We start from the raw sequence: 26,849 nt of genomic DNA, 5'->3' as shown, positions 1-26,849 counted from the left end.
CAGTTTTTCAAGAATTTCAAGTGACATACAAGCATATACATGTGTATCTCTGTCAGAACCACAACTGTTCTAGAACATGCTTTTCTCCCTAGTTACTATCTTTTAAGTTTTTTTAAATGTTAACTCATACAGATTTACTTTCTTATTTTTTAAGCTGCAATAATATTTTATTATACAAATGCACCATAATGTAACTGATTTTGGAGTGGTGGGAGTCCAGAGCTGATGGCCAAGAAAGAATTCTTGTGACGTCTTTGGTGCAAAAAGGTGATTTTCTTTATTAAAAAAAAATTTTTTTTAAATGCTTATTTATCTTTGAGAGAGACAGAGTGCAAGCAGAGGAGGAGCAGAGAGAAAGGGAGACACAGAATCCGAAGCAGGCTCCAGACTCTAAGCTGTCAGCAAAGAGCTTGATGCAGGGCTCGAACCCACGAGCTGTGAGATCATAACATGAGCTGAAGTCAGATGCTTAACTGACTGAGCCACCCAGGTGCCCCCAAAAAAGGTGATTTTACTAGAGTACAGGGACAGGACCCATGGGCAGAAAGAGCTGCACTGGGGTTGTGAAGAGTGACTGATTATACACCTTCAGGTTGGGAGAGTGTTAGGCATAGCATAAATTTCTAAGGTATTTTGGAAACAAGGTTTCCAGGACTTCAAGGTGCTAGCTGCTATTAGGAAAAGGTCATTTATTACTGTTTAGTAAAAATTCAGTCTTGAGACCCTTTAGATGTTTATTATCAGTGGGCCACATGATTGCTATCATATATCTTGGGGGGATGGGTTATAAAGGAGGGTTCCAAAGGAATTTTTATATGTAAAGTAGACTTACAGGATCCTGGGGTGGGGGGTGGGGGAGCTGCAGTTGGGATAATGTTAAGCTAAGACTGCCTTTTGCCCTGAGCAAAGTGTCATCACTGAGGTAGCTGAATTCTTAAAGGAATGTCACTGCCTGTTTCAAGACTTGTCAATGCATTGTAGGCAGTAAGGAAACTTAATTTTTCATTTGCCTTTCTTTCCCACAAGTAACCAATGCACTATAATTTATTTAACCAGCGTATATATCATTTCCAACAGAGTAAATGAAAGTGCCCATTTTTCTAAATGCTCCTCACTGATTTCTCTTTCCACACGGTAATTGTTTGGTAGCCCTTAATTGTGACTATTTGTGAACAATTAAACTGGATTTTTTTTTAAACAAATTTTGTAAACTTTGAAATTTTGCTGGGGACAAAAATTTGAATTCTTTAACTTCTATGATTCTCAAACTTTAGCTCACATTGGAATCACCTGGAGGGCTTATTAAAGAAAGTAAGGGGTGCCTGGGTGGCTCAGTTGGTTGAGCGGCTGACTTCGGCTCAGGTCATGATCTCGCGGTCCGTGAGTTCGAGCCCCGTGTCGGGCTGTGTGCTGACAGCTCAGAGCCTGGAGACTGTTTCAGATTCTGTGTCTCCCTCTCTCTGACCCCCCCCCCCCATGCTCTGTCTCTGTCTCAAAAATAAATAAACGTTAAAAAAAATTAAAAAAAAAATAAAGAAAGAAAGTAAAAAGATCTACGGATATGATGGTTTTTAGCTAGAAAAGATCATTGGTTCTTGGATAATTAAAGTTCTTGGATATTAAAGTATCAGGGCTCCTGGCTGCCTCAATTGGTAGAACATGTAACTCTCGATCTCAGGGTCGTGAGTTCAAGCCCCACAATGGGCCTAGCCCTTACTTAAATATAAAAACAAAAAAACACCCGAAAGGTATTATAGCATCTGGTTCAAGGGTGGCTCCATCTGTTGTGTAAATGAATTCACAACAAAAAGAATTAAAAACTCCAATGGTATCAGGAAGTATTCTGGCTAACATAAAAACAGCTCACTAGATTAGAGCTCACACTTGCTGAAGCTGATGTGGTGAAACTTGCTACATGAGGATAACACATAGGTAACATGGCAAATGTGATTTGAAAAGACAAAGTCATATGCCTGGTACAAATATCTCCACACTTGCAAATTTGGGATTGAAAATGATCTTGGACATATTCTTTGCCAATGTCAAGAGTTTAACATATTCCCCTTATTTTACAATATATATTTTATTCAGACTGGATCAATCATGATTGTCACTCTTCAAATAACACCACATCCATCAAACATTACCCAATGTAATCTCCTATTCCTTTGAATTCCACACAGCCTTTCCTTACTATCTCTTTCACAAATTTATATTTATTCATTCTAGAAGTACTGTTAGGACTCTAGCTTTTAAGCTAGTTGTGGCACATAATTGGGAGACTAGCTTCTAAATCTTAGCATGCATAAACCCAGTGTGACGTCTCCAGAACTACTGAAGACCTAGGTATTTCAGGTATGAATGAATAAATCTTTATGCTTGTGGTGGACAGAAGAGCAAAGCTATTCTGAGTCTGTATTCTGGACTGCCGTCCAGAATGGCCAAGGACTTGTAGCAGTTGGAATGCTCTGTTTTTCCACCAGCCAACTGACCACCAGTAATCCTAAATTATATACATGCATTTATATTTGATCAAATTTTAAATCAATTTACTGAATGGCAAGTAATACAGAAAAAGAATAGGGACTATGGTATAGTACAGTAGACTGCTTATTACCTAATTCCTCCCTTTGTTTCTTACTAACAGAATCTTAATTTTATTGCGGGGGGTGATTTCTCAGTCAAAAAAATTCCTCAGCTTCACAATTAGGGTGGCTATATGACACTGTCCTCTCTAATGACAAGTGAGGAGAAAGCTCTGCTTTACTGAAATGAACATTCTCCTCCCTGGAAGATGGACATGTTGGGCAGGACTACAGAAGCCATTTTGTCACCATGAGAAGAGCCAAGAGAATTTCAAGGACCTCTGTCTTGATACCCATATGCCCCCTAATTAACACCAGCAACTGCCTATTTTTTGGACTTCTTACATTAGAAAAATAAAATGTTTATTGTTTATTAAAGCCACTGATTTGGGGTCTCTGTTTCTCTTAGTTGGGTGCAACAAATAAAAAAGGCAAATATGGACCAATCTAGACCCTTAAATACCACACATAACAGTGAACAATACAAGACAGTGTATAAATTGCTCCTTTATGAGAAATCACCAGGAAATGCCACAGGAGTTCAGGGAATATGCTTTACAAAACAAGTCATTAATTCAAAACAGGTCCTAAAAGGTCATAAATCTGTGTACTGATGTAAATTAGACAAAAGTTGAGATATAAAGATATTTTCAAAAGCCTAGCAACAGCTGAGCCACTAAAGCAGTTGTGTTTAAACCTTCATTCCCCGCCCTCTCCCTTTTCTAAATATACATTCAATAGTGGGCTTTACACTTACTCAGTATAGTACCCAGAGAACATCTGATGTTACCTTAAAATAGAAGAAAGGAAGAAGTTTTGTTAGAAGTTTATCTCCAGGAAGGAAACTCACTCAAGTTTCAAAAACACCACCAGCTATTTAAGGAGTAATTGTTGGTGTGTACAAGGAAGCCGTGAATAAATGGGGTGCCAGGGTGGCTCAGTCGGTTAAGCATCGGATTCTTGATTTCAGCTCAAGTCATGATCTCGTGTTTGGTGGATTCGAGCCCCAAGTTAGGATCTGAGCTGACAGTGTGGAGACCTCTAGAGACTCTCTCTCTCTCTCTCTCTCTGCTCCTTTCCCGCATGCTCTCTCTCTCAACCAACAAACAAACTTCAAGAAGGAAGCCATAAATAGTTGAGATGTGTTTAAATTAGAAATCACAGTTTTTTGTTTTTGGTTTTTTTTTAATTTTTTTTTTTTTAACGTTTATTTATTTTTTTGGGACAGAGAGAGACAGAGCATGAATGGGGGAGGGGCAGAGAGAGAGGGAGACACAGAATCGGAAACAGGCTCCAGGCTCCGAGCCATCAGCCCAGAGCCTGACGCGGGGCTCGGACTCCCGGACTGCGAGATCATGACCTGGCTGAAGTTGGACGCTTAACCGACTGCGCCACCCAGGCGCCCCAGAAATCACAGTTTTAACTGGCTGTGGAGCTTCTAGTGAGGGGGAAGCCAGTGTCCATCTTGTCAGTCCAGATGAAAGAATGAACACTAGAGAGAGGTTGCATCACCCAAGGAGGCTGAACAGGCCAAGGAGGACACAGAACACATAGGCCTGGACTCAAGAAATGGGAATGCTTGCTTATCATTCAAAAGCATGTAGGAGTCCAGGGCAGGCCGCCCCGAGATGGGCCACTCTGGCAAGAAGATTATTTTGAGCCGAAGGCAAGCGAGACCCTGTGGGCTCAAGAGAAACTTTTGTCCATCCTTTAACTACATAGAAGAACTCTAAATTGGGGGATCTTTCCCAGAATAAGGAGACAAATTTTACGTGAGTGACTCATCTACGTGGCAAGGCAAACGTCTAATTACCATACAGCTGCTCTTCCTTCTGTCCTGTGAAGTGCATTCCTCTCAAGTCTCAGACCCCTATTCCCTTCTCCTGAGTTCAGAATGACATGTACACTTCATTTTGCCTGTCTTTGGAATTTTCATGTCTGGGTGGATTCCCCATACGTACGCTATTAAATTTGATTTTCTCCTGTTAATCTGTCAATTGATTTCTTGTTGATTCTTAGTCCAGTTAGAACCTTTGAGGGGTCACAATTCTGCCCATAACAATGAGTAACATCTAAAAAAATTCACAGAATGTTAAACTTATGTAATAGGATATTAACTTAGGAATCTTCCTGTTTCGGTTCAATTCAGGGACAGGTATCATACCAAGGTGAGGGGAGGAAAATGGGGAGAATTGGCTTGATGACTCTTGGGCTCTCACCCACTTAAGGAATACAAAAGAGTGAAAAGAGTGAAGAGTTGTTGCTATGCCCTCAGCTTCTAAGGGAATGGGGATGGTGGAGTCTACCTTCTCACCAAGCAACAGGGGACTCTCATGGGGTCTCTGGGAGAACCTGAAATGTGTTTTCCACCTGACCCAAGCTACAAAAGATACTCAGTGGGACAGAAGGGGCTCTGCTATGTATGCTCCACTGGCAGCACATATACTAAACTTGGAAAACTAAGGAAATTAGCATGGCCCGTTACAAGGATGATGGCAAATTCATCAAGTATTCTATCTTCTTTATAGTTGATAACACTGTACTATATAATTGAAGTTTGCTGAGAGTAGAACTCAAATGTTCTTAGATGTTCTCACACACACACACACACACACACACACACACACACACACACACAGATAAATAGGTAAGGTGATGGGTGTATTAATTAACTAGATGGGGGAATCCTTTCCACAGTGTATATTATATCCAATCACAACGCACACTTCAAATATTTCATAATTTTGTCAGTCATAACTCCGTAAAGCTGACATTGTTAAAAAGTGACTTTGTTGTAATAGCCTGTACTCCTAGAGTTTGTCAGAGCCATGGATAAGTGAATGTTTCCCACAGACTAGAAGAGAGACCATGCAGGAGGGAACCAGCCAGAAACCTATTTATGTCCAGCCTACAAGAGCCACCTGAGAGGGAGAGACTTCAAAGGCATGAGACTGTATGGAATGGATCACTTAAAAAAAATCAGGTTGAGGGGCGCCTGGGTGGCGCAGTCGGTTAAGCGTCCGACTTCAGCCAGGTCACGATCTCGTGGTCCATGAGTTCGAGCCCCGTGTCGGGCTCTGGGCTGATGGCTCAGAGCCTGGAGCCTGTTTCCGATTCTGTGTCTCCCTCTCTCTCTGCCCCTCCCCCGTTCATGCTCTGTCTCTCTCTGTCCCAAAAAATAAATAAATGTTGAAAAAAAAATTAAAAAAAAAAATCAGGTTGAGGTGGAGTGGGGTACCAAAAAAATTAATTGCCCATATTATGGGGCTACAGTGGAAGAAGAAAAAGTTATTTAAAGTTTATTTATGTAATCTCTACACCTAATGTGGGGCTGGAACATGACCCCCAAGATCAAGAGTCACACACTCTTCCAACTGAGACAGCCGGGTGCCCCGAGAAAGTCAATTTTAAATATCTTGCAGGCCCAGAAAGCACAAACCTATCGAGTCAAATAAGAACTCACATTTCTTTACTTTCTAGTAAAAGACAGCCTTCCTCCTACCCTATTAACCCAAAAGTCTGAAGCAATGGCTAGCGGGGGAAGGAAGAGCATCAGGGAAACAGAGAGGGTGACTTCATCCTCCCATCCAATCTCAGATCACTTGCCACCATTAACTAGGGAGGGGAGGAGCCACCTGCAGTAAGCCATTGCTTTGGGGTAGTGAAGAAGTCTGTGTTAGTCAGGATAGGTTATGGGGCTATAACAACACAAAAATCTCAGTTCCTTACCACACAAAAAAGTTGATTTTTTCATTCACACAAAGTCCAATGTGGGTTCAGAGGGCTTTCCAGGGCAGCTGTCCTCCACATATTGGCTCAGTATTCCAGGCTGCTTTGATATTGTGTTGTCTCCACGTCAACATGATGCTTCAGGGTTTACTCTAGTAGTAGGAAAGACTAGGGACAACTGTGTAACTGTTCACAACTATACTGGCCTGGAAGTAGCCATATCATCTCCAGACACAGTCTACTGGCCAGAATAGCAAAGCTTGCCCAAAGGCAAAAAGGGGAGAAGACTAAAAATACTGGTGATACTAGTAATGTCCATTTAGAAGTCTCACCACAGAATTAATATTGAACTCATGATTACTATATGACTAGACACTTGTATTTACAGAAATGGAACTGACTCTGACTTCGGTTCAGGTCATCATCTCACAGTTCACGAGTTCGAGCCCCGCATCGGGCTCTGTGCTGACAGCTCAGAGCCTGGAGCCTGCTTTGGATTCTGTGTCTCTGTCTTTCTCTGCCTCTCTTTCTCTCAAAAATAACCATTAAAAAAAAAAAGATTTTTTTTTTTTTTTAAATAAAAGACTGTCTTTTACCTGAGAGTAAGCAAAAAATCATAGGTTCATCAGCATTTTCACCACTGGTAAGAAAGATTACTACTGAAAGAGGCCACAAGAAAGAAAAATAAAGGCATGTTCTATTTACATCCCTTGCATCATGTATAGTCCACATGCCAATCACATCTTTAGAAGAGATCACAGAAATCAAATTTAACTCCATTTTTCATAATAAAACCTTTAATCTTTGTCTAATTTAAAGATTATAATTCTATTTCCCTCAGTAAATATGTGAGGCTAGAAATGTTTGGTCTCCTTAGCCAGCTCTTTCTGTTTACTAAATAGTCTAATCAAATGAAGCCGTTCTCTTCCAAGAACATAATTTATTTTAGTTTTTAAACTCTACAAGGAAAGGTCTGTTTTCAACTTACTTTAATAGCAAATAGAAGAATAACACAAAAAGATAGGCCTTAAATTTTAAAGTCAGTTTTCAACAGTGTGGAGGTTCCTCAAAAAACTAATGATAGAATTACTCTACAACCCAGCAACAGCACTACTAGGAATTTATCCAAGGGATACAGGAGTGCTGATGCATAGGGGCACATGTACCACAATGTTTATAGCAGTGCTTTCAACAATAGCCAAATTATGGAAAGAGCCCAAATGTCCATCAACTGATGAATGGATAAAGAAGATGTGGTAGATATATACAATGGAATATTACTCGGCTATGAAAAAGAATGAAATCTTGCTGTTTGGATGTAACTGGAGGGTACTATGCTAAGTGAAATATGTTAGTCAGAGAAAGACAGATATCATATGATTCCACTCATATGTGGAATTTGAGAAACTTAACAGAAGACCATAGGGGAAGGGAAGGAAAAATAAGATAAAAACAGAGAGGGAAGCAAACCATAAGAGACTTTCCAATATGAGAAAAAACTGAGGGTTGTTAGGGGTGGGGGTTTGGGGGGCTGGGGAATATGGATGATGCGCACTGAGGAGAACACTTGTTGGGACGGGCACTGGGTGTTATATGTTAGTGATGAATCACGGGAATCTACTCCTGAAGCCAAGAACACACAGCATGTAGCTAACTTGAGAATAATAATCATTAAAAAGTCAGTTTTCAGGGGCGCCTGGGTGGCGCAGTCGGTTAAGCGTCCGACTTCAGCCAGGTCACGATCTCGCGCTCCGTGAGTTCGAGCCCCGCGTCAGGCTCTGGGCTGATGGCTCGGAGCCTGGAGCCTGTTTCCGATTCTGTGTCTCCCTCTCTCTCTGCCCCTCCCCCGTTCATGCTCTGTCTCTCTCTGTCCCAAAAATAATAAACGTTAAAAAAAAAAAAAAGTCAGTTTTCAGTCTTTCAATACTTTGGATTAAAAGATACACAGGGGCGGGGCGCCTGGGTGGCGCAGTCGGTTAAGCGTCCAACTTCAACCAGGTCTCGATCTCACGGTCCGTGAGTTCGAGCCCCGCGTCGGGCTCTGGGCTGATGGCTCAGAGCCTGGAGCCTGTTTCCGATTCTGTGTCTCCCTCTCTCTCTCTGCCCCTCGCCCGTTCATGCTCTGTCTCTCTCTGTCCCAAAAATAAATAAACGTTGAAAAAAAATTAAAAAAAAAAAAAAAAAAAAAGATACACAGGGGCACCTGGGTGGCTCAGTTGGTTAGGCATCTGACATCAGTTCAGTCATGATCTCATGGTCCATGAGTTCAAGCCCTGCATCAGGCTCTGTGCTGACAGCTTAGAGCCTGGAGCCTGCTTCAGATTCTGCATCTCCCTCTCTCTCTGCTCCTCCCCCGCTCACCTCTGTCTCTCTCTCTCTCTCTTAAAATAAAAAACATTTTAAAAAAATATATGTAACACATGAAAAAATACTCAACATCACTCATCATCAGGGAAATACAAATCCAAACCATAATGAGATACCACCTCACACCTGTCAGAATGGCTAAAATTAACAACTCAGGCAACAACAGATGTTGGCGAGGACACAGAAAAAGAGGAACCCTTCTGCACTGTTGGGAATGCAAACTGCTGCAGCCACTCTGGAAAACAGTAAGGAGGTTCCTCAAAAAATTAAAAATAGAACTACCTTACAAACCAGCAATTGCACTACTAGGTATTTATCCAAAGGATATAGGAGTGATGATTTGAAGGGGCACATGTACCCCAACGTTTATAGCAACACTACTGACAATAGCCAAAGTATGGAAAGAGCCCAAACATCCACTGAATGATGAATGGATAAAACAGATGTGGTAGATATATATACAATGGAATACTACTCGGCTATGAAAAAGAATGAAATCTTGCCATTTGCAATAAGGTGGATGGAACTAGAGTATATTATGCTAAGCAAAATAAGTCAGTCAGAGGAAGACAAATATCATATGATCTCACTCATGTGGAATTTAAGAAACAAAACAGATGAACATATGGGAAGGGAAGCAAAAAATAATATAGAAAGAGAGAGGGAGACAAACCGTAAGAGTCTCTTTTTCCTTTTTTAATGTTTATTTTTGAGAGACACAGAGAGACAGACAGAGAGTGAGTGGGGGAGGGGTAGAGAGAGAGGGAGACACAGAATCTGAAGTAGGCTCCAGGCTCTGAGCTGTCAGCACAGCCCGATGTGGGGGTCAAACTCAAGAGCTGTGAGATCATGATCTGAGCTGAAGTCCGATGCTTAACCAACTGAGCCACCCAGGCACCCCTAGAGAGACTATTAAATACACAGAACATACTGAGGGTTGCTGGAGGGATGTTGGGTGGGGGGATGGGCTAAATGGGTGGAGGGGCATTAAGAAGGACACTTGTTGGGAGGAGCACTGGGTGTTGTATGTAAGTGATGGATCACTAAATTCTATTTCTGAAAAATTATATATATATGTATGTGTGTATATATATACACATACATATATATATATATATATATATATATAGTCAGCTTTCTAAAACAACTTTAAAACCACAAATTACACATATGGGATTTTGATAATTTGAAAAGTTGGTCGATTTGTTATCAATATATTAAGGGCATTACATTTTCTGTCCTCAATGACACTAAATAAATTTTCTGGACTAGTTTCTGCAATTAATACAACAGAACACCAAATCCTAAGTTATTGTACTGAGAGATCAATGTATTGGACAGCTAAATGCAAAATTTCATAAAAGCAAATAAAACCCACACTGTTGGCTAACCTATCTAACAAGAACGATGACTAAAGAGGAACAGTGGGGAAAACAGAGATTCTGAGATTCTTAAAACTGTAGGTAAGTTCTGTGGTGGATCACTGTAGGACAGGAAAGCTAGCATTCATTCAGAAATAACTAGTAAAAACACTTGCAAGATTTCTCCTAATATAATCCAGAAAGAAGAAGACAAATTCTTATAAAACAGCCTATGTGTATATAAACATACATACATCTGATTAAAATGTTTTTACTTTAAAATAATTGTCATTTGAAAGTGGCTGCATCTTGTAAGGAGTTTCATCGGTGCTGTCCTAATGCCCTGATGGCTAACCGCATACATTTTTTTTTATTATATTATTTTTTTTAATTTATATATGAAATTTATTGTCAAATTGGTTTCCATACAACACCCAGTGCTCATCCCAAAAGGTGCCCTCCTCAATACCCATCACCCACCCTCTCCTCCCTCCCACCCCCCATCAACCCTCAGTTTGCTCTCAGTTCTCAACAGTCTCTTATGCTTTGGCTCTCTCCCACTCTAACCTCTCTTTTTTTTTTTTTTCCTTCCCCTCCCCCTCCCCCCATGGGTTCCTGTTCAGTTTCTCAGGATCCACATAAGAGTGAAACCATATGGTATCTGTCTTTCTCTGTATGGCTTATTTCACTTAGCATCACACTCTCCAGTTCCATCCACGTTGCTACAAAAGGCCATATTTCATTTTTTCTCATTGCCACGTAGTATTCCATAGTGTATATAAACCACAATTTCTTTATCCATTCATCAGTTGATGGACATTTAGGCTCTTTCCATAATTTGGCTATTGTTGAGAGTGCTGCTATGAACATTGGGGTACAAGTGCCCCTATGCATCAGTACTCCTGTGTCCCTTGGATAAATTCCTAGCAGTGCTATTGCTGGGTCGTAGGGTAGGTCTATTTTTAATTTTCTGAGGAACCTCCACACTGCTTTCCAGAGCGGCTGCACCAATTTGCATTCCCACCAACAGTGCAAGAGGGTTCCCGTTTCTCCACATCCTCTCCAGCATCTATAGTCTCCTGATTTGTTCATTTTGGCCACTCTGACTGGCGTGAGGTGATATCTGAGTGTGGTTTTGATTTGTATTTCCCTGATAAGGAGCGACGCTGAACATCTTTTCATGTGCCTGTTGGCCATCTGGATGTCTTCTTTAGAGAAGTGTCTATTCATGTTTTCTGCCCATTTCTTCACTGGGTTATTTGCTTTTCGGGTGTGGAGTTTGGTGAGCTCTTTATAGATTTTGGATACTAGCCCTTTGTCCGATATGTCATTTGCAAATATCTTTTCCCATTCCGTTGGTTGCCTTTTAGTTTTGTTGGTTGTTTCCTTTGCTGTGCAGAAGCTTTTAATCTTCATAAGGTCCCAGTAATTCACTTTTGCTTTTAATTCCCTTGCCTTTGGGGATGTGTCGAGTAAGAGATTGCTACGGCTGAGGTCAGAGAGGTCTTTTCCTGCTTTCTCCTCTAGGGTTTTGATGGTTTCCTGTCTCACATTCAGGTCCTTTATCCATTTTGAGTTTATTTTTGTGAATGGTGTGAGAAAGTGGTCTAGTTTCAACCTTCTGCATGTTGCTGTCCAGTTCTCCCAGCACCATTTGTTAAAGAGACTGTCTTTTTTCCATTGGATGTTCTTTCCTGCTTTGTCAAAGATGAGTTGGCCATACGTTTGTGGGTCTAGTTCTGGGGTTTCTATTCTATTCCATTGGTCTATGTGTCTGTTTTTGTGTCACCGCATACATTTTTAAATTCTCTTTTTTTAAAAGCCACATTTAGCACTTAAATTTGTACACTGCTGTTTTTTTAATCACTAACATTTAGCTTTATTTAGTTTCAAGCACTGGGTTTTACTTTTATTTATTTTTAAATGTTTACTTATTTTTGAGAGACAGAGAGACAGAGACACAGAGAGAGAGACAGAGAGAGACAGAGAGAGAGAGAGAGAGAGAGAGAGAGAGAGAGAGAGAGAGATGGTGAGTGGGGGAGGGGCAGACACAGAATCTGAAGCAGGCCCAGTCTCTGAGCTGCCAGCACAGAGCCTGATGTGGGGCTTAAACTAATTAACTGCAAGATCATGACCTGAGCCAAAGTTGGATGCTTAACCAACTGAGCCACCCAGGCACCCCATGGGTTTTACTTTTATAAAGCAAAAATTACAGTTCCTACTATTTCCCTAAAATTTGATTAGATTCCTTAAGTTATAATGCTTTGACTTGTAATTCTCTGACTTTACTATGGTGAGAGAGTGATATGCATTTAGTAGAAACTATACCTTGAATTTTCATCTTTTCCTGGGCTACTAATGTGTGGTACAATACTCTCTCCTGATGTTGGGCAATGGCGGTGGCCACAGCTCCGTCAGCCATGTAGTCACAAGGATAAACAACTGTAACACGGATAACCATTCTGTTTCATACTAGTATTTTGTTTTTCACTTTCAGTAAATTATATTATATATTCAACACTTCACTATAAAAAAGGCTTTGTGTTAGATAATTTTGCCCAGCTGTAAGCCGATGTAAGTGTTCTGAGCATGTTTAAGGTAAGTTAGGCTAAGCTATGACGTTTGGTAGCTATATTAAATGCATCACAGACTTATTGTAGTTTCAACTTAACAATGGGTTTATAGGAACATAACTCCATTGTAAATCAAAGAAGACGTGTATTGTTAATGCTTTTATATTTACACTAAATTAATATGAAAGTAGGTAAGTGCTGTCTGAAAAGAATAAAATATGGAAGCAATGACGATGAATAAAAACCAACCAAGTAAAAAACAATAAAGCCATCATGCATCATTCAATTAAAAAAAGTTGTATGGAGGTGCCTGTGTGGCTCAGTCAGTAAGCATCCCACTTCACTGACTTAAGCTCAGGTCATGATCTCATGGTTTGTGAGTTCGGGCCCTGCGTCAGGCTCTGTGCTGACAGCTCAGGGCATGGAGCCTGCTTCGGATGCTGGGTCTCCCTCTTTCTCCTCCTCCCTCGTTCGAGCTCTCTCTCTCTCTCTCTCTCTCTCTCTCAAGAATAAATGAATATTAAAAAAAAAAAAAAAGTTGTGGCGCACCTGGGTGGCTCAGTCAAGTTAAGCACCCAACTTCTGCTCAGGTCATGATCCCATGATTAGTGGGTTTGAGCCCCACATTAGGCTCTGTGTTGACAGCTTGGTGCCTGGAGCCTGCTGTGGATTCTGTGTCTCCCTCTCTCTACCCCTCACCCACTCATGCTCTGTATGTGTCTCTCTCTCAATAAACATTCAAAAAAAATTTTTTTTAAGTTGTATATAAAAAAAACCTGTATGAAAGATACATATGTTTACCTTTCCCTCCTTCAGAGTATATCTATCAAAGCCTAAACATTGCGTTGGAATGGGTTTCTCTGCCTGGTAGGAAACTAGCAATAAATACTTAAGCTTTATTCCAGAATCTTTTTTTTATTAGGAGTAACCAAAAGGGCCGCAAAAAGAACAGGTCCTACCTGAGCAGGCATGTTTGGTTAGAATAGTGAGTTAAAACTCAGTAGCAAGTGGTAAGTGATGGTCAATAGCAATGAGGAAGGACTTGAAACCTGCAAGAATTTAAGAGAGGTGGGGGAATTCATTCCTTAAAACAATTCATCACCAATAGTAGTTTCATTTGTGCAAAATTCTACTACATATGTATCAACTTCTATATACATGCTTGGCAACTTTAATCTTTTCAGTCCAGTTTATAAAAATTGCAAGCCATCCTTACTGAGGATAATTAGAGTAGTTTTTACAATGAAGGCTTAGGAGAGATAAAGATAGAAAATAATACCAGTGGTTAGAAATTATGCCCTAATCGAGTTCATAAGGAAAAAATGTAGGCTATGAGAGTGGCTGATAGTCTGTGTTTTGGTATAATAATTACATCTACTACTTATTAAGCAGTTACCATGAGTTGGATATTATTAAATTACATTCATCTGTTTTTATAAACACTTCTGACCCCAAATGTGTGGGTTTTCTTCCTCACACCAACAATCTTCCAACTCTTCCAACAATTCAATACAATTCTGACACTATCTAGAGTTAGTGTCTGATCCCACGAGATAAGGACTTAGTCCACAAGTCTGTCCCCATTTCAGATGCCAGTCATGAGTTCCAGGTTGCCAAACATACTTCTGATGGACTGGGTGTAAATTTGAGGATTTTTATTTTTTATTTATTTATTTATTTATTTATTTATTTATTTATTTATTTTTTCAATATATGAAATTTATTGTCAAATAAATTTGACAGTGCTCATCCCAGAAGGTGCCCTCCTCAATACCCATCACCCACCCTCCCCTCCCTCCCACCCTAAATTTGAGGATTTTTAAAACCACCTCCTCAGGTTCCATAATTTGTAAGAATAACTCACAGAACTCAGGAGAGTGCTTAATTACTATTACAGGTTTAATATAAAGAATATAACTCAGAACAGCCAAATGAAAGAGAAGCATAGGGCAAAATACAAAACACTTAAAGTTAGAGGTCTTTATAGACATCTGGTATGCAGGTAGGTTTGATTAAATAAATTATTGGCCAGGAACTCCAACCCCTTCTCCTCACAGACGGGAGAGGGGGTTAAAAGTTCTACTGCTCTAATCATGTCTTGATCTTTCAATCAACCAGCCCACATCTTGAAGCCATCTTGGGGGCCCCCAGCTACCAGTCCACCTCATTAGCATAGAAAAGACACTGTTAAAGCTTCCCAGAGTCCAAGTGTTTTAGGAGCTGTGTGGCAGGAACCTGGGCCAAACACCAAATATATATTTCTTATTGTATCACAGATAAAACAAGAAAAATCCGAGAAACTGTTACAGTCAAGATAAGGACACATGATGACAAAATGTATGCAGTGCCCTGGATGGAATTCTAGGACAGAGAAGGACATTAGGTAAAAACACAGGAAATCTGAACAAAGTATGGATATTTAAAAATGTATGAATATTTGTTCATCAATTTCAACAAATGTAACATACTAATGTAAAATGTTGTAATAGGGGAAACTGGTTGGGACTCTACTTATTTGCTCAATTATTTTGTTAATGTAAAATTGTTCTAAAATAAGTATTTAATAATGAAGTATATTGACTATGAGAAATGGTTTCTCTTCTCTCTGAACTCTGAACATCCTGAGCATGTCTTCTGACAGGCTTCCTCTGTATATTTATCTCGCTGCCCTAAAGGACCTTTCAGCTGTAGCAGTTTCAGCCCACTAGCCACACCTTTGTGTCTTTTAGTTAAAAATTCTTAAGGCAATGCATAATCTAAGCCCAGTGCCAGAAGTCATTTGCTTACCTACCAGCTAACAGGCCCACCCTGCTTAGGTAGTTCCTGCTAGTTCCATTATTTGTGACCAGTTTAAGCTATGTCCACTAGACATTCACAGGTTTGTACAGATTCTCTAGGGTGGGGGTTTGAAAGATGGGGTAGGGGATAGGCAGAACATGACCCCTAAAACACAGCTGTTACAAAGAGATAAAACTAAGATTTGAACCCAAATTTTCAGAATCCCAATCAAATGTTTATTCCCTTTGAAAAAGTAACCTATTAAAATTACAAATTAAAAAAAGAGCTCTTTCAACGGTTTCCTTTTAAAAGCTACTAGCAGGCTGCACATATATCACACTCTGAATTGATATAACATATTATGTATACATACGTATATGTAAAGACTAATTTCTATACTGCACATCATAAGTAAAGTTGGTCTGCCTGATGGGCTTTTATTATTTTTCACAAAGACAGCAAACTGTTCTTAGGATGGTATCACTGTGGGATTTTAAGAAAGCATTGATTTTTAACTCTACTTGGTTTAGAGAAGTGATATAACAGACCAATCCATAGTTTAAGTACACACAGTAAGGTATGGCAGTTAGTTCCCCTCCCCTACCACATGGGTTATAAATTTTTGGTTTGGAACAAAAGGAAACTCCCACAGTTCTATAAGCAGGACAGCAACAATAAAATGAAATTTCTGAAATAAAAATATTTGCTGGGTATAGAGGTGAAGAAAAAAAATAGGGGTTCCTGGGTGGCTCAGTCAGTTAAGCATCCGATTTCAGCTCAGGTCATGATCTTATGGTTGGTGAGTTCGAGCCCTGCGTTGGGCTCTGTGCTGACAGCTCAGAGCCTGGAGCCCGCTTCAGATTCTGTGTCTACCTCTCTCTGCTCCTCTCCAGCTCACATTCTATGTGTGTGTCTCTCTCTCTCAAAAATAAATAAACATTAAAAATAATTTAATTGTAGCAATAAACAAAACTTATCAATCTTAGTGGCATATGAGACATGGGAATTGACATATCTTATAATGTTAGTTATGGAAAAATATTTCTGAATTCAATCTGGGGCCAGCAGGACAGTTTCTTTAATCAATTAGAACATGTAACTGAGGCTGAAGTATTCCAAGTATATGAACCTAGAATGATCTTACTTAATATGGTGGTAGACTGTCAACTTACTTTTCATGAATATTTGACCCCAGATGTTCATGCACATAGCACATTATTGTGAGTAAACATGGGATTATGCACTACAGTAAGCACGTTAAAACGCAACTCAGTGAGTAACTTGTCTTGGCGAATGGGTTTTAAATAAAAACAACAACTAAAAACATCCCCAATTTTGAAGCAAATATTGTTTATAATGTACCTTAAATAGGTACATTCTTGAAACACTTTACAATAAAATTGGAAATAAATTTCCAAAAAAATGTTATGCAAGAGGTTTGGGGGAAAAAACGAACACAAAGATACTTCCTGGCAGTTTGAGACAAGAAGAAATAACACTCAAATACAAAATAAACTATTCTGAATTCCAACTGGGTTAACTGGCATTGTTCCAACCACTGAGAAGTTACACCTTTTCATAATCTAAGTCATTCTAGCCAGGGTGCAGAAACAACTCTGTCCGAAATGGATCAGTCACAACGGTTTGGCTGCAGGAATTAGGGAACAACCAGTCTAGAACGTTCAGTTTATTTCCTGAGAAACGGGTTTGGCTGCAGGAGGTGGCTTATTTCCGAATCACCTATTTGCTGCCTTTCTGTTTCAAATGGAGACATAGCCAAGGCCAGAGGAGTGACACCACGGAGGGTCCAGACCGGGTCACTGGCCCCCGGGTGGCCGCTCGTGGAGTGAATGGGTCCCCAGCGTGCCCTGTGCATTCCAGAAGCGCCCGCGCGGGAAGGTAAGGCCGGACGGAACACCCTGCGGCCCATCAAGCGCTTGGGCGCACCGAGCCCCGTACTCACCATCTCGATGATCTTGGTCTTCCGCCCTGTCTTCCTCTTCAAGGTGAATATGTACTGGGCCAGTACCACCCCCGCCACCAGGGCGCACACACTGGCGCTCGCCACCGCGCCCATCCTCGCCACCGCCGCCCGGTCCATGAATGGGGGTGTCCTGCTTATCCGGGCCGGAAAAGAAGAGGTCGCTGAGCGGCTGCAATCCGCAGAGAAGCCCGGACGCCCCGCCCCGCCTCTCTGCAGGAGCCCCGCCCCCGCCCCCTCCTGCCTGAGCTCCGCCCCGCGGAAAGCCCCGCCCCTGTGAGCGGACACAGGGACGGGTAGGCTGGGAGGGGCGTGGCCTGCTTCCCCAGCCGAGGCGCCTGGTCGGTTTTCCTCAGAGCCTCCATTTGAGGAAGTATCCAAAGACCGAAAAAGGAATGGTATTAATTATATCTCTGCTAACGAGGACCAGCAAGTCTTGGTTCACTCCAGGCCCGTCCGGTAGAAATCTGATTCTAACCACTACCCACGCAGAAAAAGTCTTCTGCCTTCCGCCCTCCTCAGCCGCTTAGGACTACAGCCCCCAGAAGGCCTCAGCAGTGGTATGGGCTATGACAAACTGCTGAGCAGCAAAAGAAACAGTAAAAAGGCCACCTATAGGGGCGCCTGGGTGGCTCAGTCATTTGAGCATCCGACTCTTGATTTTGGCCCAAATTATAATCCCAGGGTTGTGGGATGGAGTCCTGCTTCAGGCTCAGAGCTGAGCCTGGAACCTGCTTAAGATTCTCTCTCTCCCTCTGCCCTTCCTCCCCTCCCTGCACTCTCTCTCTCAACAACAAACTCAATTTTAAAAATGGGACAAAAGACTGAAAAGATGCTCAACATCACTAACCACCACGCAAATGCAAATCAAAACTACAATTAGATACCACTTCACACACATTAGGGTAACCATTATTTTTTTCAAAAGACAATTACAAGTGTTGGTGAGGATGTGAAGGAATAGGAACTCTTGTACACCGTTGTTGGAAATGTAAATTGGTGCAGCTACTATGGAAAACCATAGACATTCCTCAAAATTTTAAACTAGGAAAAAAGAATAGAATTACCATATGATCCAGCAATGCGGATATATATCCAAAAGAATTGAAAGCAGGTACTCAAATATCAGCACTCCCATGTTCATTGCAGCACTGTTCAGAATAGCCAAAATGTGGAAACAACTGAAATGTCCATCAACAGATGAATGAATAAAGAAAATGTGGCATATATATATTGAATGCTTTGCTATTCAGCCTTTAAAAAGGAGGACATTCTGCAGTATTCAGCAATACTGATGAACCTTGGGCACATATGCTAAGTGAAATAAACCAGTCACAAAAGACAAATACTTCATTGTTCTACTTATATGAGATAGTCAAACGGTTAGAAAGTAGAATGGTGGTTCTGGGATTGGGGAAAGCAGAAGACAGGTAGTTGTTCAATTGAGTACTGAGTTTCAGTTTTGCAAGGTGAAAAAGGTTCTAGAGACCTTAGACAAACAAAAATAGTTAACACTACTGTATATTCTAATATGGATAAATCGGTAAATTTTATGTGTTTCATAGCACAATTTTTAAAAAATGTGCAATGACAACAGGGTAAAGATGGTTTGAAGTTAGGCAGTGTCCGCCTCTGCTGTCCTTTTCTGCTACATTCCACTCACTGCCTCTTCAGTCATTTCCTCCTCTTTGTAAGTATCAGGAATTATTCTCACCTGCCTGGTCTCTTGCAAGGGACTGATGCAGTTTCCTCTACTGATCTCTATGGGTGACACAGAAGGGATCCAGAGAGGTTCTTTGGAGCTGGTGGTGCTGCCTGGTGAAGCTCTTTTTTTTGCCTGGGTTTTGGAACAAATTGGAGCAGGGGAATAAACAAGAGGGAGCAGTGAAGCTACAGGTTGCTTTTCTCTGTGCCCTCCATTCCTGATCTGAGACCCTGGCAGGAGTTCTTAAAGGTCAATTTGTGGGAAGAGCATTCTTAGAAATGTAAAGGAGGGCCTACCTGATCAGGCATCTGGTAAGAAAGCAAGTCTGGAATTAAATATCAGGTACACGAGTGTGCTTTCTGTGTCTTGTTTTGTGGGAAAGATTAATTCCCTGATGCCATAAAATGATTTGAGGGATATAGAGTGATCAGTTTCTTAGGAAGGATGTTAGCCTTTTTGTTCATTTTAATATAAGCACAATATATGTGAGACCCTGTAACTATATCTGAGAAAAAGATGACACAAATTTTAAAGTATTCCATTGAGGAGTGTATGTGCTGCTTGAGCATCCTTCCCTGTGACCTACACTCAACAAGTCCCCAGCAAATGGTAAAGCAAACTTCAGCCTATGAAGTTGGATTCATACACTAATACCTCATGATTCCTTCTTGCAATAGGATTATTGCTTCTACTTCCCTCTACTTTGTGGGTTACTGCAGTTTAGATTGATTTAGCTGATTTTAAGACCAAGATTCAGAAAATGAATTACTAACTTCTTAATCACACAAAATTTGTACACAAAATTTCCTTTTGTGTACAAAGGGAAAATGTTTTGTGTTTGCTTTGTTTGAACCTAATGATCTTTATTAATCCTGTTAAAGACAAGGATATTCAGAAACCTTCAGTAAGGTCTTTCAGGTATACTATCAGTTCCATCTTGAAGCCAAAAGGGAAATCTATGTTGTGATTTTTAATTTTTAAATTATTATTTTTAATTAGGTAAGCTCTACAACCAACATGGGGCTTGAACTCACGCCCCCAAGATCAAGAGTCACATGCTCCTCTGACTGAGCCAGCCAGACACCCTATGTTGTGATTTTTAAATCTACCAATTTCTTTTAAGTGTAGTTTTATTTATTTATTTATAACGTTTATTTATTTTTGAGAAACAGAGAGTGAGTGAGCTGGGTAGGGGCAGAGAGAGAGAGGGAGACGGAGAATCCGAAGCAGGTTCCAGGCTCCAAGCAGGTTCCAGGCTCTGAGCTGTCAGCCCAGAGCCTGATTCGGGCTCAAACCCATGAGCCGTGAGATCATGACCTGAGCTGAAGTTGGATGCCCAACTGACTGAGCCATGCAGGTGCCCCTAAATCTACCAATTTCTTTAAAAAGGAAATTAATGGTATGAAATCTTTTAACAAATGAGATTTTGTTATTTCTACAATTACCATTGTAGTCTTTGATTGGGTTAATTAGCTTCTGAATGAAACCAAAAGTAACTTAACTGTACACCAAAAAAGTAATGTGGCAGCCTGATGGAACATAGATAATGATATAAATAGGGTAAATAGGAAGGTTGACTTAAAATTTCATCTCCCTTGCCAACTTTAAGTTCCACTAATTTCTGTCTTGTCTTACTTTTTTCTACTGGCTTCATTATTTATGACTCTTTATATCTACCCTGGCTAATGTCATGGAATACATTTGAACTGGGAGTTTGGTTGCTGCAAGATTCTTGAACATTGGTTGGAATGGGTTTGGTAATTCTATCTCAGTTTTAAATTACACTAAAAGAGCCCAAGTGATTTGAAGTGGGCCCAGGGAAAATATGAGAATATCAACATTGATTATCAGAGGATTATCAGAGGATTCAGAGTGAGCTAGGAGATATTTCAGGCTAGAAAGTTTGGGAACATTCTGGTCTGGGTGGCAAGGGAATGATGTATATTTGGTGGTCCAATAATAGCACATATTACAATGTTCCTATGCATCTGGAGTACACAAATGAGAATATGGGGACATTAAATACTGGTACTTCTCTTTCAAGTAGTTGATCTTAAAAAGATCAGTAAAGGTGTAATTTTTAAGTTGTTTTTTTTTTTTAAGTTTATTTTGAGAGAGAGAGAGGGAGAGAGAGAATCCCAAGCAGGCTCATCCACTGTCAGCTCAGAGCCCTATGCGGGGCTCGATCCCACAAACTGTGAGATCATGACCTCAGCCAAAATCAAAAGTGGGACACTTGACCGACTGAGCCACCCAGGTGCCCCAATAAAGGTGTATTTTAAAGGTTTATTGCATTTAAGACTCACTGCAGATCTGAAAGTTTAATCATCTGCTGATCTGCATGGTTATATAACACAATTAGCAATAATAAACAATGCAAATGTTTTTCAGAAACTCTTCCATATATGTTCATATTCATTTCACATTTATCTGCTATGTATTTTTTCTTCAGTTCTACTTCTTAGCATAAAGAGAAGACATTGGTTGGAAGTATCTTGGAAGTAAAAACTTCCTTCCTTCCTTTTTTCTTTCATTTTTTACAGTTTTTTTCTTTTAATTTTCATTTTGAAATAATTTTAGACTCACATAGAAGTTGCAGACATAGTACATAGAATTCCCTTGTGCCTTTCACACAGGCTTTCCCCAGTGATACCATCTTACAACTATATCTTATAGCCCAATTAAAGTAAGTTGACATTGATATAACGCAGAAACTCTACACATCTTACTTGGATCTCATCAGTTTTCACGTGCACTTTCTTTTGTTGTTGTTATACAGTTCTAAGAAATTTTGTGAGGTGATAGGATCCAGAACCAGGATCCATCATCATCCCAAAGAAGTTCCCTTATATGACCACTTTGTAGTCACATTCTCACCCAAAACAAACCCCTGGAAAAAACTGATATATTCAGTGTAATGTCCTTATTTAGGCTTCATCTAATTTCTGTGTATCAGTGCTTCATTTTTTTTTTTTTTTTGCTGATTTGTATTCCATGATATGGATATACCAGTTTCACCATATACCCGTTACACACTGAAGGGCATTTGGTTTTGTTTTTGTTTTTGTTTTTTTTTTCTTGAATGTTGCTTTCGAAAAACCATGAAAAGGACATAGCATCAAGAATTAACATTCATTGGGTACGTAATAGTGCCAGGTTGAATAGTTTTATTGAACTCAATCTGCAGCCTTACTTTGTCTCCCCTCCCTGGAGGCTGTGCGGTAGGACTGAAAGTTCCAACTTTCTAAATACCAATTTGGTCTTCTAGTGACTAGCCTTCATCTGTACTATCTAGAGGCTCTATCCTGAGCCACTTCATTAGCATACACTTTTTGTGTGGTTCAAAGGGGCTTGTTATGAATAACAAAAACACTCTTCGCTAAGGAAATAACTAGAGTGTTTAGGAGCTCTGTGCCAGAAACCAGAGACAAAGACAACATGTATGTTTTTCTTTAAGTACTTTTTTTTTTTAATGTTTTATTTATTTTTGAGACAGAGAGAGACAGAGCATGAACAGGGGAGGGTCAGAGAGAGAGGGAGACACAGAATCCGAAACAGGCTCCAGGCTCTGAGCTGTCAGCACAGAGCCTGACGCGAGGCTCGAACCCACGGACTGTGAGATCATGACCTGAGCCGAAGTCAGACGCTCAACCGACTGAGCCACCCAGGCGCCCCTGTATGTTTTTCTTATACCACAGGCCATGGATCTGTAACAAAAAAGATTATAAGAATTAAAAGATACTAACATATTACTAGAGTCCATTCAATAATTAATAATTAGTCCAGTCCATTATCCTTCAATGTGAAAATGTCTCCCAGGGCAAGGCTTCTCAGGTTTATAGGCACACATTCTAGATCTTAACTGTTGTAAAACCAGAAATGGCTTCATCCTTTCAGGCAACTAGTACGTGTAATGGAGTTAAGAGACAAGGTTATCTTTTATTCTGATCTACTTTCCAGGTATTAATGTAATATTGGATTTCCGTCACTTACACAACTCATTTACTCATTTATCCTCAGCTACTGTTCCTCCTTCTCTCCATTTATACCCAAACTTTTCCACCTTCTGAAAGTTACGTTGGGTCACTGTGCCAGTCTGTACTGCAGGCAGCAGTTCTAGTTTGGTAGGCACCTCCCTATCAGTCCATCCCCATTCATACGATAGGGTATGAAGACACTTGGAGCCCTCCAGCCAACCTAGAAGTTTACTAGCTTTTGTAAGCATCCTTAGCCTGTATGATTGACTAATTAAACCTTTCTTTCTATATCTATAGATCATGCATTCTTTCCTAAAAAAAAGAACAGAGACCTTCTACACATCACCAGACCCTGTTGTACCACTCCCGGGCAACAAGGAACCAGACTCCCTTGCACAACCTCTGAGCACCAAAATAACATCTGTAGCTAGTACCACGAGTCTGCACATAATCAAGAATTGTTACAGACCACTGCACTCCCTTAACTGATTAACCGCTTTAAAAAATCTCTGGGCTGGGCAGAAACCTCAGAGTTGGCATTTGGACAGGTCTGCCTTCTCTCCAGGTGGCCATTCTCTCCTGAATAAAGCTCATATTTCTTTCCAATCAAAACTAGTCTCTTGTGTATTGGCTTTTTGAGTGAAGGGCAGTTGAAATTGGGTTTCAGTAACAGGTAGGGTTACATAGGTACAGAACTGGTGGACTATTTTTACCACCAGGGAATATAGCTGCATTCACTATTAACCTTAATTTTGCCAGACAGAATGAAAGCACAATCCTCCCCTATCAGGCCCTTAAGGAATTCTAACATAACACTTAAAAAAAATTTTTTTTAATGTTTTATTTTTGAGAGACAGAATGTGAGCAGGGGAGGGGCAGAGAGACAGGGAGACACAGAATCTGAAGCAGGCTCCAGGCTCTGAGCTGTCAGCACAGAGCCCAACTTGGGGTTCAAACTTGTAAACCGTGATATCATGACCTAAACTGAAGTTGGACACCTAACCGACTGAGCCACCCAGGCACCCCAATAATGAAAAAAATATAGTTCTAGTCTTTTGCCTTGGGAAGAATTGCACAGTCCTACTAGCATCCTCCCTCAGATGCTCATAGCCAGATCTACCAGAAAGACAAAGGAATCTATCTAGGAGGGATACTCCCCTTCATTTTGAATGTAAGCACACACTCATGCCTATCTTCCTTCACACCCCCTGATTTAAACAACCAATTTTCAATTGCGAATTCCAATTCTCTATTCATTATTTGTATGTTTAGTAAGTAAGTAAGCTCTACACCCAATGTGGGGCTTGAACTCATGACCTCGAGATCAAGGGTCGCATGCTCTACCAACTGAGCCAGGTAAGTGCCCCTCTCTTTGCCCATTTTAGAGATTATGGGCTGTAAAGCATTTTCTTTGGTCTGAAGAAATATGATTTAAAAAAAAATATGATTCAGTGGTCCAAATTTGGTGTAATATCCTCTGTTCAGATTCTATTACTCTGATACATTTGCTTTGAACACTGGTTAAGCAAAGTCCAGCCCCAAAACAGTGTCCATTCTTATCAAGACCCATCGGTAGCCCCAGGGGGCTGGGCATGTCTGACTTGTCAGCCATGTTCAAGGCCTTGCCATTGGGAATCTGCCACATAGCTATCCGCAGTCTCTGACTCTTGGTTGGCAAACAGAACAGTCCTTATTGACATTTCGTACCTCAGAGGGCATGAAGGAATAGGTCTACATTCAGCCCATCTCTGCATTGCTGCAGTCCCCTCAACACCCACTCATTGACCCAGGTGGCCACCACAAGCAAACACACAAGGATATCCACTTGTCAATTTCAATTACTTTCAGAACTTGGAACCCTGTGGTTTCAATGATTTACATTTTTTGCCCTCCTCCGGTGTGCACTACTTTCTTGGTGAGCAGAGGTTTTAAAAGTACTTTCTAGGGGCATGTGGGTGGCTCAGTTGGTTAGGCGTCCTACTTAGGCTCAGGTCATGATCTGTGAATTCAAGCCCTGCGTTGGGCTCTTTGCTGACAGCTCAGAGCCTGGAGCCTGCTTCAGATTCTGTGTCTCCCTTTCTCTCTGCCTCTCCCCTGCTTGCGCTCTTTCTTGCTCTCAAAAATAAACATTAAAAAAAAAAAAAGTACTTTATGTTGTTCCAGAATAATTATTCTATTTGGGGATGGCTTTGAGCCTATGGACTAAGCTGGGACCAACTAATATTTGAGCTTGGTCCAGCATCAAGGTCCAATCCAGTATTCTCTTTTATTTTCATTTTAGCTATTACAGCTAACAACAACCAAGATATTGTATATTTCGCATTTTTCTTATTAGTCTTCATTTCCTTATGCATCAAGTGAGCCAACTCCCTGGAAATTGAGTCCATCCCTAAATCCCACTGGTACCTTTTAGTTTAGCAGGACAGCTCTGTTCTGTACCACAGGTGACCATATGGTCAGTCAGGAATCAGATAGCTCATCACTGGCATTTTGTGCATTCTCTTCCCAAACTGTAGGTTTATCTAAGTGAAGGAAGTTCTAGTGAATCTCACCTTTTTTTAACACCAAACGTATATTTTTATTTTTTTTTAAGTGCATTTATTTATTTTGAGAAAGAGAGAGCGTGAGTGGAGGAGGGCGGAGAGAAAAGGAGAGAAAGTGAATCCCAAGCAGACCCCGTGCCACCAGTGTGGAGCCTGATGCGGGGCTCAAACCCACAAACTGTGAGATCATGACCTGAGCCACCCAGACACACCCCCTAAATATATATATTTGAAACAACAACCAATTCTCTACACCAACTAGGTTCAATTGAATTGGACAATTCAATTCTGACAACACCCAGAGTTAGTGCAGTACCCGTAAGACAGCCCATAAGACTGCCCTGACTCAGATGCCAGTTTTGAATGGGGTGGCCAGGCCACAAAACTTCTGCCCAGCCAACTACCAATTTGGTAGTTCCTACCACCACTTCCTCAGGTTTGCAAATTCACTAGAACTCACAGATCGCAGTAAAGCACTTTACTCATACTTACCAGTTTATTATAAAGGACACAGCCAAATGGAAGACAGAGCTAAGAAAAGGTATGGGGTTTGGGGATGACACAGAATGCCCATGCCTTCTCTTGATGCATCACCTTCCTGCCATATCAGTATATATACAAATAGTCAATTTTTCTTCATATCATTTCTCTTGCCTACTATGAACAGAGTCGAATTTAATGGGAAAAGGATACACCAACCCCAAAGCTCTCTCAATCTCCTGGTTCAAGTTTGTTTTTTGTTTTTGTTTTCCCACTCAATCTTCATCAACCTTCCCCCTCCCCCCTGCCAGGAGGTGGAAAGGGAAATTTAAAGCTCTAATCTTGTTTGGTCTTTTTGGTGACCAGCTTTCACCCTATAGTTATCTAGGGACCTTACTCTTCTCTAGAGAGAGGTATAGGTTTGTGTTGCTTCTTACACATTAGTTTGCTGGAATTCAAAGAAAAATATGTGGTTTGGCTTAATTTGTTAAAAACCTACATCTGGTGAGGGTAGAGCTAGTAAAAACATTTTGAATTAAGAAATTTTATGTTTCAAATACTGTACAAGAATAATCATATTCCCTTTTGTTGGACCAATCATACCAGAAAGCATGAATTATGCTGACTTATTGGGTGGCTATAAAAGTTGTTTCTTTTTCATATTACAGTACTGAAAACATACAACACACTATCCTATTTTTATATTAACTGCTTCTGCATTAGTTTGCTAGGGCTGCCATAATGAATACTACAGATTGAGCAGTTTTGGT

At 40.6% G+C, this 26,849-nt stretch overlaps 2 protein-coding genes across 6 annotated transcripts in view; both read right to left on the bottom strand.

Annotated features, from left to right (window-relative positions):
• NT5C3A (5'-nucleotidase, cytosolic IIIA) overlaps window positions 1-17,575 on the bottom strand; it is a 55,649-nt gene extending 38,074 nt beyond the window's left edge. The window contains exon 1 of one of the 3 annotated variants that reach the window (XM_040472294.1): window positions 17,357-17,575. In XM_040472294.1, the coding sequence (XP_040328228.1) occupies window positions 17,357-17,494 (138 nt within the window). In that variant the 5' untranslated portion in view covers window positions 17,495-17,575. The remainder of the gene's footprint in view (window positions 1-17,356) is intronic. The other 2 variants (XM_040472298.1, XM_040472297.1) reach the window with 2 other exon arrangements.
• Window positions 1-26,849, bottom strand: part of RP9 (RP9 pre-mRNA splicing factor) — a 214,575-nt gene that overhangs the window by 134,411 nt on the left and 53,315 nt on the right. The gene's annotated exons all lie outside the window — the stretch shown is intronic.

Source organism: Herpailurus yagouaroundi, unplaced genomic scaffold, assembly GCF_014898765.1.
Source record: "Herpailurus yagouaroundi ecotype Mexico unplaced genomic scaffold, PumYag 100, whole genome shotgun sequence".
Classification (NCBI taxonomy): Eukaryota; Metazoa; Chordata; class Mammalia; order Carnivora; family Felidae; genus Herpailurus; species Herpailurus yagouaroundi.
Note: the sequence above shows the minus strand (reverse complement) of the source record. Positions and strands in the feature narration are given on the sequence as shown.